This window comes from Rhinolophus ferrumequinum, chromosome 4, assembly GCF_004115265.2.
Source record: "Rhinolophus ferrumequinum isolate MPI-CBG mRhiFer1 chromosome 4, mRhiFer1_v1.p, whole genome shotgun sequence".
Classification (NCBI taxonomy): domain Eukaryota; kingdom Metazoa; phylum Chordata; class Mammalia; order Chiroptera; family Rhinolophidae; genus Rhinolophus; species Rhinolophus ferrumequinum.
The window spans coordinates 103,647,554-103,666,201 of NC_046287.1; the positions used below are offsets into that span (position 1 = coordinate 103,647,554).

The window sequence follows — 18,648 nt, forward strand, 5'->3', positions numbered from 1 at the left end:
TCTTTGTGTCTTCTCGGAAATCTTTGCATATGCCAATGTCATGAATATATTCACCTACATTTTTTAAAATAATTTTAGCTAGAAATGCATTAATTCTTTTTAAATACTACATTTCTCTGATCATGTCCATGTCTAACTTTGAAATAAACAGGACTGATAATTTGGCGTATCAGTTTGTAAGTTTTAGATTTAAACCTCTAGTTGGTATATGGGTTTAAATGATTATAAATAAACAAAACAAACAGTATTTGTTGCGTGGTGGGTCAAACAGATTAACACAACATTACACTCGTGAATTTCCAACTCCTGGCTTATTAATTCATTCATGTCATTATCGTAGTCTTTCTTTTTTTTCTTGGAAGCCTTTAGTGAAAAAACATACCTTACTCTTTAAGTCAGAGTACAAAAGATGTTCCTGAGGCAGTGTCTCAGACAGAGTATTTGTGAGTCAATGGATGATTACACTGATACCCGATTTCTCTTTGACGCATCAAGTAACTCTGAGATTCTTACAAGACGGTCATCTTTACTAACGTATATGAGTATAATGTAAAGAACTGGCATACCTGTATTTCTTCACGTTCCTTTTTATCTGGAAAAGTTCTTGCAACTGTAGTATACTTTTCAAAAACTTTGCGTTCCTTTTGTAGCTTCCTCATTTCCTCTTTTTTAAACTCTTCTATTCGAGTCAATTCCTTTGCTTTCTGTTGTTCAAAGTCTGCAATTTCTTTCCTAAAATGACAAAACCATATTATTGTCTAAGGGGACCATCTCAACATAGTAATCCACATGTGGTACCAAAATGTAACATGAATGACAGCATGGAATTGAGGAGCTGCTGGTCTTGATGAATCTGTCTTCAATCCATAACCGTGAGATAAGTCAATTAATTCAATAAAGCAGTCCTCCAATAAGCATCCACTGGGCACCTACTATGAGTCAAGCACTACTAAGTACTGGACGACGCACAGTGAAGAAAATAAACATCCTGACTCCCATGAAGCCTCTTACATTCTAATGGGAGAGAGAGGTGATGAGAAGATAAAAAAGTAAAATATATGGAATTTTAGAAGTGTTAAAGAGAAAAATAAAGCAAGGAATGAGGTTAGGAAATATCAGGATAGAAGATTAAAACTACGGATGAGGTCATCTTGCTGAGATAATATTTGAAGTAAACCTGAAGATAGTGAGAGAATGGCCATGAGGATATTTGGATAAAACAGTTCAGGCAGAGGGAACGCCACATGCAAAAACCCTGAGGCAGGAATATATGCTTGATGTGTTCAAAGAACAGCCAAGAGGCCACTGTGGCTAAAGGAGAGTAAGCAAGAGACAGAACAGTAGATAATGTTAAAAAAAAAAAAAAAAAGAGGGCCAAATTAACTGGGGTCATGCAGACCGCTGTGAACACCCTGGTATTAAGCTTAGGAGAATAGTGATCAGAGGGACTGTCACACCCCAGGCTCACTCTGGGTGCTGTGTTAAGAGCATAGGGAGAATGACATCAGCAAGATGGTGGAATATGTCCTTGGCTCACGTGCCCCCAAATAAAAAACAATCTGACAGCCATAAGTGGACAAAAGTGCTTTTGTGGAAGTTTTAGGACCCAGGAAGGAGGTTGAGAAACCCTGGTGAAGCCGAAGATTGAGGAAGCCACTTTGAGAAAGCAGGCGAGTGCCCTGGGGCAAGCTTACTAAACACGGTCCTGACTGCAGATGGAAAAAAGTCCAGGCCCCCGATGGACTCAGCTCCAGCCCCATCTACCAAAGGACTTGAGAAGAGCCATGCTCATCTGATTTGTGCTCAGTTAACAGGCCCACAGACCTCAGTCCCAACTGTGGATCCTGCAACAACCCTGTGACCTGGCTCCAGCCTGAGCTGCTGTGGTACTAGAGGCAGTCCTGACCACCCAGGGACAGCGGGAGGGTCCCCTGGGGTCCAGCAGGAGGATACTCAGGAACATGGCAGGAACCACATCCATCCTCACCCCTGGTAATAGACCCACTGCCTGCATACTCAACAGTGGACCCAAAAGTAGCCCCGTAACCTAGCTCCAGCCCTGCTTGACCATGATCCCAGAAGCAGTCCTGTCGAACCGGAGATCTGGCATAAACCATGTCCACCTGCAACCTGGGTAACAGACCTGCAACCTTGCACCCCACTGTGGACCCAGAAGCTGCCACATGATCTGGCTACAACCCCACTTGACTGTGATCCGAGGTAGACTCATCAGACCAGGGATCCAGCAGGAGAAAGTAAAGACTTGCCAAAACCAGTCTATAAAGACAGGAAGAGGTGTTTGCTCTTTCAAATGCAAAGATGCCAACACAAGGCTACACAGATCATGAAAAATAAGGCAAATGTGACACCACCAAAGGCAACAGATAAAGCTACAGTAACCAATCCCAAAGAAATCTACAAGTTGCCTGACCTAGAATTAAAAATAATTAAGGAAGCTCACCAAGCCATAAGAGAACACAGATAAATAATTCAACAAAATCAGGAAAACAATACACGAAACAAAATGAAAAGTTCAACAAAGAGAAATCATAAAAGAACGAAACAGAAATTCTGGGGCTGAGAATATAATGGATGAAGTAAAAAATACAAGAGACCTTCAACAGCAGACTCAATCAAGCAGAAGAAAGAATCTGTAAACTTGAGGACAGGTAATTTGAAGTTACAGTCAGAGGAGAAAAAAGAAAAAAGAATGAAAAAAGTGAAGCAAGCCTAAAGCATTTATAAGACACCAAACAATGAGCCAATATAAGCATTATGGGAGTCTCAGAGGGAAAAAACACACAAAATCAACAAACCTTTAGCTAGACTAAAAAAGGGAAAACTCAAATAAATAAAATAAAAAACGAAAGAGGAGATATTACAACAGATGCCTGAAAAATAAAAAAAAGATTGTATTATGAACAATTATAATCCAAAAAATTCGATAACCTAGAAGAAATGGATAAATTTCTAAAAACATACAACCTACCAAAACTGAATCTAGAAGAAATAGAAAGCCTGAATAGACCAATAACAAATAGATACAATCTGTAACCAAAAATCTCCCAACAAAGACAAATCTAGCACCAGATGCCTTCACAGGTAAATTCTACCAAACATTCAAAACTTAATACCAATACTTCTTAAACTCTTCCAAAAAAAGAAAAAGGAACACTTCCAAACTCATTTTATGAAGCTAATATCACTAATACCAAAGCCAGAGAAAGACACCACAAGAAAACTACAGGCCAATACCCCTGATGAACACAGATGTAGAAGTCCTCAATAAAATACTAGCAAACCAAATTCAACTGCACATTAAAAGGATTCTACAGCATGACCAGGGGGAATTCATCCCTGAATGCAAGGTGGGCTCATATATGCAAATCAATTAATGTGATGTAAATCTGTGCAGCCACTGTGGAAAAACAGTACGGTGGTTTCTCAGAAAATCCAGTAATTACTACATAATCCAGCAATCCCACCCTGGGTATATGTCTAGAAGAATTAAAGGCAGAGACTTGAACAGGTTATTTGTACACCAATGATAATAGCAGCATTATTCACAATAACCACAAGGTAAAAACAACACAAATGTCCAGCTGCAAGCCAAGGGAGGCCAACAGTCGCCAGCAACCACTAAAAGAGGCGAGAAAACATGGCTCTGCTGACACCTTGACTCTGGATTTCTAAGTCTCCAGAACTGTGAGAAAATAAATTCCTGCTGTTTTAAGCCTCCCAGTTTGTGTGTGTGTACTTCGTTGCAGTAGTCCTGGGAAATTAATACACTGGCCAAGGTAGCACTCGAATTCATAACTCCAAAACTGCTTTTCAAATTCAATTTATGATCTCATCACTAAGAGATTCCCCTTTTAACACATTTTTTACCACAATGAGTCACTTTATTTAACTAAAAAATTCATATGTGGTATAGATTTCACTTCCTTTCCATTTATATTGTTGGATTGATCAAAATTGTTAAAGAATTTTAGATATAATCTTAAGATATAACTGAATCACTGTATTTTTTCCCAACTTATAGATGCAAACTTACCTTAGTTTTTCCAACGCACGTTCTCGTTCAATGCGAAGTTTAGCTAAAGATGTGTTCTCAGCTTTAAATTTTTCTATTTCAGTTTCCAATTCAATAATTTTCTCTCTCAAAACTTGAGATCGAGCACTGTCACCTATAAAATAGACCATAAATATTGAATTTCACAAAAGGGGTTTAGCAGCAAAAACACTAGATAGCTATTAACACTAAGAGCCAAAAATATGGTAAATACCCTACTAAAATGCATTAGAAACAATACTTTTAATAACAAAATTTCTTTAAAAAAATGTATTGACCTAACTCTCCAGATGAAACCAGTCTAAATTTAAGAATCAAATAATTGTACCCCAAGAGTATCAATGTGACAATGAAACTATTCAAGAAACTATTCAAATAAAAAGTTTAAAAGGCCAATATGTAAAAATAGCTTAAGAACATGAAAAAGTCACACAAGATCTAAAGCATTAACCAACACCAAAATCAAAGTTTAACCCCCACTAATCAAAGAAATACAAATTAAGACCTTCTTTCCATATCAAATTTGCTACTATGTGTAGAAGAATTAAAGGCAGAGACTTGAACAAATAATTGTACACTAATGATAACAGCATTATTCACAATAACCACAAGGCAGAAACAACACAAATGTCCAGCTGCAACTCAAGGAATGTAAGAGACTAAAAGTTCTTTACCCTTTTAGAAACTAAATCTTAGTTTAGAAACTAAGTAGCATTGACCCAGTTATGCTACTTCTAAAAATGTAGTTAAAAAACAAATTTGTAAAAATCATACAAATAGTTTTGCACAAAAATATGAATTGTAGTGGTTATTTCCAATAGTGAAAAATAATTTAAGTGTCCAACATTAAGAAAAATTACTGGGGGCAGACGGGTGGCTCAGTTGGTTAGAGCGCAAGCTCTGGGCAACAGGGCTGCCGGTTCGATTCCCACATGGGCCAATGCACCCTCCGCAACTAGAATGAAGTCAGTGATGGGCCGCTCACCTCCTGGGTGGCCAGATGGCTCAGTTGGTTGGAGCACGGGCTCTCAACTACAAGGTTGCTGGTTTGACTCCTCAACTCCCACAAGGGATGGTCGGCTCCGCCTCCCCACAACTAAGATTGAACACGACACCTTGAGCTGAGCTGCCTCTGAGCTCCCGGATGGCTCAGTTGGTTGGAGCGCATCCTCTCAACCATAAGGTTGCCGGTTCGACTCCCTTGGCTGCACTCCCCGCAACTAGCAAGGGCCACTGGACCTGGAGCTGAGCTGAGCCCTCCACAATTAAGACTGAAAGGACAACAACTTGACTTGGAAAAAAGGCCTGGAAGTACACACACACTGTTCCCCAATAAAGTCCTGTTTCCCTTCCCCAATAAAATCTTTAAAAAAAAAAAAAAGGATAAGACAAGTTATATATCTCCACAATATTAAAAATACATAGGAAAAATGGCTGGAAGGAAATATCCCCAAATGATATCACAGTTGTCTTTGGGTAGTTCAGTTATAAACATTTTTGCTTCTATACTTTTTGAACTTCCAAACTTTCTGCAAAAAGTACTACTTTTAAATTCAGAGTATTTTTGAAATAGCTTGTGATAATTAATATTTTCAAAGCATCTAAGCTTTGTTAGGCATTCAGAGTTTATAATATAACATGATCTACAATAGAAAAGAGTTTTCCAATATAAGGTAAAAAGTCTATCACATCAACTGAATCCTATATGGCTATTAAACAGAATGAGGCAGATGTGTGTGTTAAAAAATCTTCAAAATATAATAAGCAAGGTGCAGAGTATTATTTAAAAAGCATGTTTTTATTTGTGTAGCGAGCAGATTACCCACTCACACGTATGCTTTCCTTATGCACGGAATGTTTTTAGAACATACAAATGAAATGGGAATGCGGTGCTTCTAGGAAAGGGACTAGGAGCCCGGAGCCCAGGTCTGTGGAATGAAAGAAACTTGGATTATACTGTATTTATTCCCAGTCATATTTAGTGAGTTAATATATGAGTTACTAAAAAAAAAAAAAGATAAGTAAAAAAACAGTCATTAAAAACGTGTGCACATACAGTTTACTCCACAGTAACACAAACCATAAATTGGGTATTCCCTGGCTGTAAAAGAAATTTAAATGTCATCTAATTTTATAATAAAGTAATTAATATTAAAACCTTGGGAATAAGACACTGGCTTAAATTTGAAAACTCTGAAATCACAATTCATCCAAATCTCTTATCCTAGTGACTATTCCATTATTTAGACCGACAAATCAAATTTTAACAAATTACCTACTAATTAGACTTCCATTGAGCAACTACCAAAGTTGGGATTTTAAGCATTCAGACAATATACCAATGAACTAAATGTTAAATTTGTAACATTCTGACACCTATAATGCTCAGACTTACCAGGGGTTTGGTCGTAATTGTTTAACTTGGGTTCATTTCCCAAGTGTGAATCCGATTTTGATTTTGGTTTTGGTCTCAAAGAAGGGAAGAATTTCATCATCAGATCTGATGTTGGAGGACTCTTGCCCCTACTGAGCTGGCTCATGTCTTCCTTCTTCACTGGTGCAACCTTCCTTTTTATTGTTTTGTCCAGTACACATATTTCACTCTTATTAGGGTAGGCTGTCTGGGGAGTCCGATAAATAGCTTCACTCCCAAGAATAACATCATGTTTAAATGAAGTCTCTTCAAGGTCGGTCCAAGTTCTTTCATCATCAAAGTCAATTTTACTCGTACTTACAGATGAAGGTCTTCTTGAGGACTGAGAACCTTCATTTTTCAAGCTTTCAGTTACGATAGACTCATCACTACCATAATCTTTATCAGACAAGTCTAAATCAACATCTCTCCTTTTATCTTCTTGAGTCCCAGCGTCCCCAAAAGGTCCCTTCCCATCACAGACTTGTGGACTATCAGCTCTGCTGCTGAAACCCCTTGCGCTTTCCTCAGTGGACGGTTTCATGGTAACGTCCAGTTGCTCCTCAGAGTCAGTGCTACTGTCACTGTCCATGACACCTTCATCATCGCTTGCGTTCCACCTCATTTGATTTTCAGAAGTGCTCATTTGGAATGCTTTCCTACTGACTTTACAAGACTGTTCCCCCAATTCTTCAGGTGAGGACCCTGAATTTAGTTGTTTGGGTATGGGCTCACATTCACCCGCATTTTCACGTTCAGTATGATCTGGACCCTCATTTTGGTTACACTGACTCATGGGACACAGTGTCATCATCTTTTGCTGCTGCACTGCTTTGACAGGGGTAGAAGACAGCCGGTGACCTTTACAGACCTGTTGGTCCCTCTCTAAGATCTTCAGTACAAATGAGGAATTACTGGAAAATGATATTTCATCAGCAGCTTGTTCTAAAAACAAAAACTCATCTAGTTCCAAATTTTCCTTTTCCTTCTCTCGTTCCCAATTCTCTAACTTTTTGTGAAGAGAAATGTCAAGAGAAGATCCTGACTCTCTCAAGGTCTCCCTTACCGGGCTCCTAGAAGCCATGCAGCTGACCAGCCCGGTCGGAAGGGGAAGTCTATCTTTACCTTGTGTCCTGCTCCAGACTTTGCAGCCAGTATTACAAGGACTGGGGCACTCAGGTACATTTTCTTTCTTATTAGATTCTACTTGTTTTTCTAATTTGATCTGGTCTCTAAGTTGCCCATCACATTTCTTCCCTGCCAGTATTTTCAGTCCCAATGGAGAGAGACTTTTCCCATTATTCCCCTTAAGCACTTTTGGCTTCTGACTGCATGTGACAGAACTACTCTTGGTTCTAACTTTATTGTTCTTTTTAGCAGGAGGGTTCTCTGTACATGGATCTTTATTTATAAGAGCAGTTTTCCGCTGTAATTGTTGTTTATCTATTTTAAACACAGGTTGGTCCTCTGAAATGCTCTGATTACTCCCTAGTTTACTTTCTCTCCCTTTTTGGAACTTAAATTTAGCATTAGTAAATCTAGCTAAACCTTCTCCTCGTTTTAAGAATGGTTGTTTTGGCTTTGCTCTGATTAGCAATGATCCTTCTGCTACCTAAAATAAAGAACAATATTTGAATTAATACTGGTATATCCAAGGAATTTCAAAGTTACTTTTAAAACAAATTATGACTCTCTAAAGTCTTAGATAATTTAATCAAAATAGTGGAAATGCTAACCCTTAGCTGTTTTTGTTTCAGTTCTTGTTCTTCCAACCGAATTTGTTCTTCTAAGTAGTCTTCAAATGTCTGTTTTCTTTCTCTAATAGCAGCTTTAATAGGCCTTGTAATAAAAATAAAGCTATTTTACATGTCAATCATGATGTGGTGAATATTTACACTCAGTATGCCTTAGGAAGACTCCAGACTACATTAAAAACTAACCTTTCCAAAAATCACAGACCCTCTTTGAGAATCTAATTAAAGGTACAATCCTGCTCCATCTCCCAAAATACAGAAATATACAATACTCTACACGACTTGAAAAAAATCCTACTGAAGTCCATCTATTGACGTCAGATTATATAACTTTAAAATGTATTTCAAAAATAGTTCATTAAATACACATTCTTTAATTAAGAAAGATCCTTAACGATGTAAATAGAGCAATAATCAAAAAAATCATTTGCCCATCCTCAACATATATTAAAATATTTCAAATATTTAAGAAAATAATAAACGACTTCAATATTGGTCTTTTACCTTTGTCATAAAAATTTTAAATTCTGTAACAGACTGACACAATTATAATTTATAAGCAACACTAAATGTGAGACTCCAATATTTAATTTGTTTTTCTCTTCTCCAAAACAGGATTTACCTAACTGTCTGAAAGAAGATTAATTTTATACAGATATTTCTCTTAGGTGAGAAAACCGTTCAGTTCTTCCAATACAATGTCAAAGGTAGTTAATATATCTCCCCAATCTCTTTTTGTTGCTGACAGAATGTGATAAGCTCTATCTTCAACCTTATACATAAAAGTATATTCAAACAAAAACGAGAAAAATATGGATCTTTCAAACAAAGAAAGTGCTCAAAAATAATAACTGGCTATTATATTATCCCATTTCTTATTACTTTTAACACGGATGATACCTTTCTTCAGTATTAACCACTTTTGAGGAATCACCATTTTTTTCTAAGTTTACATCATTCCCTTCCTGAATCTGTTCCGTCATTTTCTCCCAACATGGTAAAATACCTTCACCTAGAATAAAAATTAGGAATAATTTAGTTCAAAAAAAGTAGATTAAACTGTTCAAATTTGAGAATTTTACGTTAATATGCTAAAAAAGAAAAATTGGTTAAAAGTAAGGTATGCATATTTCAGAACTCTCAAGGATTTCTTTAATATAATAAAGAAAAACTACAAAACCCTAATTAAAACAGACATTCTTCAAAAGGTAATGTTATGGAGAAAAAAGGGTAGACTTTTCTAAATTAAAAAAGACTAAGGAGTTAAAATAACTGAATGTAATACATGAACTTGATTGGATCCTGGGTTTTTAAAAAACAACAAACTTTAAAAGGCATTTTGGGATAATAGGGTGAATTCTAAAATGGATTTGAATATTAAAGAATTATTGTTAACGTCCATAGGTATAATAATAGTATTGTGGTTATATAAAAGAATGTCCTAATTTTTACTTGATGCATGCTAAAATATTTGAAATGATGTAATATAATGTCTGCATACTACTTGCAATGAAATGACTCAGCAAACTATATATAGATGTAGATATATAGCTATAGGTAGCCACATAAATTATATACACATACACACACACATACAAATATACATAGACAAAGTAAATATGGCAAAATATTAACTGTTAAATCTAGGTGGTGGGTATACTGGCAATCATTGTAGTGGTCTTTCAACTTCTCCAGATGTTTTAAGTTTTCCAAAATAAAAGGTTAGGGGAATGTATTGTTTAAAAAATAGACATTTGACCTTCCTATACTAAGGAATCACTTTAAATTAGGAATAAGATACTATACACAAAGTTGCCCAATCCTAAGTAGTAAACATTGACACCTTTCTTCATATTATTTGCATTTTTCTATAATTTAACTCATAAGAATACATTCACCATTAAAATTGAAAATTAACTTAGTACTTTAACAAAGAACATTAAATATTGACATATTACTTGACTAGCATAATGACAATCATTAAAATTATGGTTATAAAGACTACAGAATGTACCATAAGCATCTTCCATGTTGAGTAGCAAAGAACACAATATTATACAATACTCTATGATTACAAAATATGGAAAAGAAAGGAGGGGCAAGACAGAAAAACAAAGAATATGCAGAAAAAAGAATAGACCAGAAATGGCACGACAGTCCCATGAGTTCAGACCACCAGATACTGAGTGCCAGTTCTGGGGCAGGTACACAGAGGGATGGTGAAGACAAAGCGAGCGTCTGGGTTAGGGATGTTTTAACTCCCATCACCAATCTACGTCTCACATTTCACATTTTCTATCAAGTACCCACTACTGCCACACAAATTTTAAGTCACCCTCCAACTATTCCTAGGCTCTCAAAGAAAAATGGTACACACAGCACTCATTGCCTCTCCTTTTTGAAGACCCCCGTGCTACCACGCAGGGTTTGAAGTCAGCACAAGGACGGCGGCAGTTCTTGGAAAGTCCAATTCTGTGTCCAGTTCTTCATCCAATCCAGGCTCAGTGGCTGTGCAGCATGTAGGGCCTCATAAGCAAAGCCGAGGGGACAGGAAATCAATGCAGAAAGGACTTTTGGCAACACTCTTGGTTAAGCACAGAAGAGAGAAATGTAAGTAACTCACCTACAGGGCAGTTATAGTTTTCTTCCTTCAAATCATTTTTTTTCACAAGTTCTTCTGGAAACAAATTGGGAGAAGCACCACTTTTTGAAGTTGAGACAAAATCTTGATGAGCAGTCCTACACAAGTTGTTTAGTTCATTGGACAAAATGTTGGACATGTGAGTTTTTTCTTGGGTTTGATTCTGATAGAAACATGATGGTCGGAAGGGCGTGGTCTTCTCTGCAGTGGCTGAGCTTCCCGGAGTTCTGTGCTTCTGGCTCTGCTCAGCAGGCAGTAGAGTTAAACCTTGCAATTAAGAAAATCAACAGAGCTGATGTCTCTCTATAACATCTTCTCTCCTGCCTGTTAGTGACTCCTACCACAGAGTTTTCTCCAAAGTGATAAAAGTATTTTTCCTCCTTATTAGGAAACTATGTTTAACAAAATCATGAAATATTAAAAGTCCAAAGTGACCCGTGAATAATTTTAATGAAGAGCAAATTTAGACCACGATTCACGTGCAGATAGTGTGGCATCGCTGAACACTGGAAGACGCCACTCATGCACCAACTGTGAGCAGCTCTGCTGGCAGGCATTGTCAACCCTGCAGCCTGTGACAAACACAGTAGCACCAACACAGACCGTTACCAACGGTCTCAACTGTTCCCTAATGATCATGTTCTGTGTCACAGCATACAGAAGTATTGTCCCTTTAAATTACTGTTGACATTTTGGTATCCTCAGGTGGTGGTATTATAGGAGACTTTTCTATAGTTTATAAATTTCCTGTATTCTTTGCCTGTTTTGTTTCTTAAATCTCTGCTTTTGAAATAATCCAATAAACAGAGAGAAGATCCCCTTCTACATATCTCCAAGATACAATTCTTGAGGGTAGATGGCAGTAGTAGCCATCCTACCTACTGTACCAGCCCCTTGAAATCCTGCAACTATCCCTCTGTTCTTCTTGATTATCTCAACTAAACTGAGAAGTGAGGACACAGTGGGAAGTGTTTCATAAAGAGCCGTGCCACCTATCTCTTATACACATCTACCTTACTCCTAACCAACAAATAAAACCGGAACTCAGGCAGATCCTCACTGAATATCAGGTTTGACCTCCCTTCACTTTATAACAATACTCTCCCCATCGACACATTTTTGAATTCCCACTTCAGCCTGAACACACCTTTGATAAAAGAGTGATGTCCCCAAGCAGCAGTTCTCAAAGTGTGGTCTGTAAACAGCTGGAGGTCTCCGAGACTCAGGGCATCAAGCACCAGGTCAAAACTATTTTCATAAAATATTAAGATAGTATATGCCTTTTTCACTGTGCTGACATATGCACTGATAGTGCAAAAGCAAAATGGAGACTCCTGGTGCCTTCACTCAAAGGTCGGACAGCAGGACTCAAGTGTGCTGGCAGGCACCGTCCTCGTCCTTACCATGCACTCAACAGTTAAAAAAAAAAAAAACAGTTTTACTTAACAGTATCCTAAAAGAGCAAAAATGATCAATTTTTAATTAAATCTCAACTCTTGAGTACCTTTTACACGTGTCTTTTACACATTCTATAGGACAAAATGCATACATCACTTCTGCAAACAAAGACATGCTGTGTAATTTTTTGAGTTGTAAGCTCAGCTAGCCACATCTTTCAAGGAACGTCGTTTTTACTTGAAGGAATAAATGACAAACTATGACAATTTAAACCTCAGTACTTGGCAAACATTTTCTCAAAAATGAAACAAGTGAGCCAGTCACTTCAAATAAAATAACTGACAGCATTTATTGCCAATGATAAAATTTGAACTTTCAAATAAAGATCAGAATTTTGGAAAATATGTCCACCACGATGACCCTGACAGCTTTATAATTATCTCAAGACTTTTATGATGAGCTCTGTAGTGTATTAGTGGATATGATTTTTGATATTATATAATGAAATATGTCAGTTTTTTTAAAGACCTACATGACTCAGTGAGCCACTACTTTCCAAATAACCATGCAATATTTTACCAAATCATGCATGATGAAAGATCCATTCAAAATGCCAGTATTCCAATATATTTTAATATAATAGAGTACAAAAAAATTCATTAATATTTCAGATTTCATACTGTGAATAACCGCTAAGAAATGACCACTTGTTGAGTTTGGGTGCAATTATCAAAGAAACAACCACAATTATTTGAAAAGGCTACTAAAATATTCCTCTCTCCTTTTTCCAATTACGTATCAATGTGAGGCTGGATTTTTTTCCCACATACTTCAACCAAAACAACATAACTCAAGAGACTGAATGCAGAAGTAAATATGAGAATCAGCTGAGTTCTTTCAAGCCAGAAGTTAGTAATTTTCAAAAATATAAAACAGTACCATTCTTCTCACTAGTTTTATAGAAGGTTTTAATTAAAAAAGCGTTATTTATAACATGTAATTGGTCATTTTAAATCAATTAATTTTTGAATTTCTCAGTTTTAATGTCTAATACAGTAAATATCAATAGGTATATCCCACATAACAAAAGCTCTTGGGGTACTCAATAATTTAAGAGTGTTAAGAGGTTTTGAGACCAAAAAGGGTGAAAACCACTTTCCTAAAGCACCTGTTCCATACTGAATAGGGCTAGTTATTATACTAGCAACTTTGAAATCTGTTCCCTATTGCTTTAACACAAGTGTGACTTCTACATTAAGAAGTATCACAGGCTGTTATTTAAGTGATCTTGATTATTCTTTTTATGGATTCCATAAAAAAATCATGAACCATTCAACTATTTTAAGATACACAGCATGTGCTCTATACTCTCTAAGATAAACATCCAAACGCCCTAAACCACTTGCTCCCATTCTTCACTTGCTACGTTTCTCACCCTCACCACTCCCTGAGTCCCACCCATCCAGGCACACTTCACACACTCATTTGCCAGTTTCTTTTCTTGTTTGTATTCAATGCCCCATGCAACATCTGAACACATCAGGTACTTCCCGGAATCCGTAAAGTCTGTCTCTTCAAAGGCAGCAGCAGCAAGCAGCACACACATTGCTCCAGATCACTGTTTTCCAAACTCTGATACACAATCCATCAGTAATTTTATCATCAGATACAGTAAGTCATGACTGCCTTTTTTTTTTTAACAAAGAATAAACAAAATAGAAAATATCTTTGTTATATGCCAGGCACACCAATAAAGACTGATTTATGAAATTTCTTTGAAATTATGAGTCACAATTTAAAACGCTTTTGTTGGGCCAGCCTAGTGGCTCAGGAGGTTGGAGCTCCGTGCTCCTAACGCCGAAGGCTGCTTACTGTGAAATATTAAATTCCCACATGGGCCAGTGGGCTCTCAACCACAAGGTTGCCTGTTCAACTCCTGCAAGGGATGGTGGGCTGCGCCCCCTGCAACTAGCAACGGCAACTGGACCTGGAGCTGAGCTGCGCCCTCCACAACTAAGACTGAAAGGACAACTTGACTTGGAAAAAATCCTGGAAGTACACACTGTTCCCCAATAAAGTCCTGTTCCCCTTCCCCAATAAAAAAAATAAAAAATAAAATATTTTTTTTACTATGCAGTGTGGTCAAAAAACTTTAAAATCACTGCTCTAAGTCACATCTCAACAGGTTTTTTTTCACCCCCTGATAAGCACATCATGCTATTAACTGATCTAACATGCAACAAAAGAACTGTTACCTACGACCACAGAAAATATTTTTGGTTAGCTGAGTAGACTGCTTCCACACCTGTTTTCACCTCTATGCTACAGACCAGCTTTTCATTCATCAGGCAGGGGTTGTAAACCAGTAGCCCTAGGCCAATTTTGGCTCTAGATCTTTTATTCAGCTAGGTCTCTTTAAAATTTTATTTTATAAATAAATGTGAATGCCTTTAAGTAGGACATGAATGCCCCAGAATGGCACAGCCCCCACGTGTCCCAATTACATGACACCACCACCTTTTCACAGTTATCTGCCTGGCTCCTAAACAAATTAGAGTTTGTAACATATGATAGAGAAGTGGTAAAAACAACCTGTCAAACAACTCAAGGTAAGAAATGTATGTCACTGTCTATCACTGTACTAACTGAAGTCCCTATGTGAGCAAAACAATACCTGGGAGTGTGTGTTGTCCAGACACCATAGTGAGCAGCTTCTCTTGTTCTTCCATGAGTCTTTGCAGTTGCTCTAACTGTTGCCTCTTCAGTTGCTCCTGCTTCTTCTGTTGTACTTCTTTCAGCTTTTTAAACATAAAATTAATTTTATTAAACTAACTTTACATCTCTCTATGGACCTTTGCACCTTACATTTATCTTAATCCCTCCCACCTCCCTTCTCATATGTTCCCTAATAAAGAGCTTCAAAGAGGGATCTCTAAGTAACTAAACCTGCCACCAAAACTCCAAAATTCAAGTTTTCATATCGACTATCTCAACTAAGAAACAGAATAAGTGATATAAATCCTTTGATTCTTAAAATAGGATAGGTATCAGCACATTTATGACCAACTTTTATCCCTAATATCTGATCAACTATTTCTAATTTAGTTCTTACCAAATGAGGTAGAAACTTAAAGATATTATCTTAGGTGATTATATTTCTTACACATTAAATGTGTTTTAATGTTTCACATTAAGCAAAAAGCAAAATTTGGTATTTTAAGGATTTCACAATAAAGGGGGAAAAAACAAGAGGACCTGAAACTGGTGACTTTGCATCATAAACAAAACCCTGCAATAACACAAATACGTATTAGGCCAAATCCTGTTGTACCTGTTCAAGCTTTTTAAAAAGTGGGTCTTTATAAGCCACTTCTTTTAATTCACTTGCAAGACATGAGATAAAGTCACTTTTGTTATCTTCCCCGTGTCCAGGAGCATCTTGACATGGCACTAATTGTGGTCCCTCTTCAGTTAAAGGAAGGCCTGCATATGTTTCCGATTTATCTGATTGTAGTTGATAAGGGCTGTGAGACCCCGACTTCTGTTCTTCATGAAGCGAATCTTCTTCACTTCTAAAGCTGAAGCTATTTGAAAAATGTGTGGCTTTAACAGGAGAGCTGGTGGAAATGTTCACATTTGCTCGCTTCTCTTCCTCTGCTTCCAAAACAGGAAATCCACGATTTAATATGACTCCAGCCCGAGAAGAATTGGTCATCCACGGGGTTAAGAAGTTCTGCCCACTGTTTAACTCTGAAGAGGTTGGCATCAGGAACATTTTAGTCCAATCACACAACTGTTTTTAAATAATGTAAAAGCTACAAGAGGTATTAATTTCCCACACCTGTAGAAAGAAGACAGCCAACAAAAAGTATTAAAGCTATTCTACCCAAACGTGGGCCCAGCACAAAAATCTACTGAATATTTCAGATGCAAAAGACATTAACTAGCAAAGCAACTGGGTGTTAAGCAACATGTTTTTTAAGTCTTAAATATCCAAATTCAGTGGATCAAACACTTAAGTTCCCTTCTGATCTAATCATTCAATTACTGATGATTTTATACAAGTGCTAGATCAGTTGACCTAAAACTATGGGAGCCGAAGCACCTTAAAGTTACTCAACTACCAAAGGAAAAAAGACTATCAATATCAAATATTACCCACATTAAGCACTTTCATGCTTCTGACCCTAATCTACATTGCTTCTTTGCTCAACTGGGGAACCCATTGTTCTCCCTAGTTCCAAGACAAAAGTCTCCACCTTTACTTGGCACTGTTTCCTGGTGTCCCTTTCTCCCTCATCACCCTTCTAACCGCTCGCCCACCAGGCAGTCCCTCATCTGTATTCCTGGAGATCTGACATCAATATTTTGGCACTCATCCCATAATTAGTAGTATTTTACTTCCGTGTGCATAATCTATGCGCTGTGAGTCCTTGAAAATATCTGTATATTCACCACTGCCTAGCACCATCCATTCCTGACAGATGGGAGAAACATGATAAATGTTTGCAAAAATTAAGTTAAAATTAAATCACAACTGAGATTACATTATCGTGGGTGGCTGGATGGCTCAGTTGGTTAGAGCGCAAGCTCTGAATAACAGGGTTGCTGGTTAGATTCCCACATGGGCCAGTGAGCTGTGCCCTCCACAACTAGATTGAAGACAACGAGCTGCTGCTGAGCGTCCAGAGGGGCGGCCGGATGGCTCAGTTGGTTAGAGCGCGAGCTCTCAACAAGGTTGCCGATTCAATTCCTGCATGGGATGGTGGGCTGCACTCCCTGCAACTAAAGATTGAAAACGGTGACTGGACTTGGAGCTGAGCTGCGTCCTCCACAATTAGATTGAAGGACAACGACTTGGAGCCAATGGGCCCTAGAGAAACACACTGTTCCCCAATATTCCCCAATAAAAAATATTTTTAAAAAAATGACCTATACTTATTTTTTTTAATTACGTTATTGAAAATAAATTCAGTATTATGTGGGAATTCAGTGTTCGACAAAAATTACACTGGCTCATCCCATAGGACAGCTACATTCTATTTTAAAACATTCTAAAATGACGAATTTCCTAGTGTAACTCTGTCACTGTGGAACATGGAAACCTAAATGGGAAATCACAAAGAACATAATCTCTTCCTCCTTTGTATGTCTCATTTTACTCAACAATTACTGACTTCTTACTCTGTGCCAGATACGATGTTTTGTTTTGTTTTTCCAATACGATTGTAAGCACTCGGTATACGGCAGTTAATAAATCGGTCTAGTGGGGAAAAAACACAACACAAGAGCAAATTATACAATATGTTTGTTGAATAGTAATAAGTGCTAAGGAGAAAAATAAAAGCCATATGGGAGAAGGAGACTGCAAGTGTAGATAGGGCGAACAGGGAGTCTTCCTTTAAAGCAGGGGTGTCCAAACTTTTTTAAACGTTTTTCACCAAGGGCCATATGCGGTAAAATACACAAACAGCCGGGCCACTCACTCGAGGTGAAGTACGTATTGCCTCACCTGGTTTATTTAAGTAAACTAAATATATTTTTGGAATTTGCTGCGGGCCAATAAAAAATGGATTGCGGGCCTCAGTTGGCCTACGGGCCGCAGTTTGGACACCCCTGCTTTAGAGGATAAAAGTAAGAATTTGGTGGAGAAGAAGAGAGCAAGTGGTGCAGCTATGAGGTGCGAAGTAAGACCCCAACACCCAGACTTGGGAACCTCCATCTGCAGGCTGCCTCACCAATGCCCCATTCCTCCAGAAACCCACCAGTCCCATCACCAGCACCTACCTTGAGCTCTCCAGGATTAATCTCTGTGTGTTTAAATCTATTTACATCAGTCACCATAAGAAGGCCTGGCTCCCAAGCCACCCTCTCTCTTAATCTCCACGCACATGCCTTATTCTGTCTCCCAAGCATCCCCAGTGCCAATACACCCACTTTCCATCACCAGCAAATTCTCTATTATCCTTAACCTCCTCTCTCATCTTCCCAAGAACACTTCTTCCTATGCAGCCCACACCCTGTACCACTGATCCTGAAAGTAGAATATGTGTTTCCTTCTTGTTCTTTTTTGCTTCTTGGCTATTCTCCCTCCCTCCACCATAAAAAGCACGCAATTTTGAACCTCATATGATCAGACTATATAACCTAACTATATAACCCTCCTTTACTGTCTATAAAACCTCAAAGGTCACTGGGATCCTCCCCTTTATTCCTTAAAATTTTCTGGCTGAGCAACTGGAAGAAGAGAGTTGCCATTAACTGAAATGGGGAAAACTGGGGGTGGAACAGGTTTGGGGGAGTGTGAGATCAAGAGTTGAATTTAGGACATTTTAAGATGCCTATCAGACATCCTAGTATAGACATCATG

The 18,648-nt window shown here is 37.8% G+C and overlaps 1 protein-coding gene across 1 annotated transcript in view; it reads right to left on the reverse strand.

The window, feature by feature from the left end:
- Positions 1-18,648, reverse strand: part of CENPJ (centromere protein J) — a 42,325-nt gene that overhangs the window by 20,210 nt on the left and 3,467 nt on the right. Inside the window, 8 exon segments of the mRNA XM_033103802.1 lie at positions 567-732; positions 4,055-4,187; positions 6,468-8,097; positions 8,222-8,324; positions 9,140-9,251; positions 10,863-11,147; positions 14,953-15,076; positions 15,610-16,119. Coding sequence (XP_032959693.1) covers positions 567-732; positions 4,055-4,187; positions 6,468-8,097; positions 8,222-8,324; positions 9,140-9,251; positions 10,863-11,147; positions 14,953-15,076; positions 15,610-16,053 — 2,997 coding nt within the window. The 5' untranslated portion in view covers positions 16,054-16,119.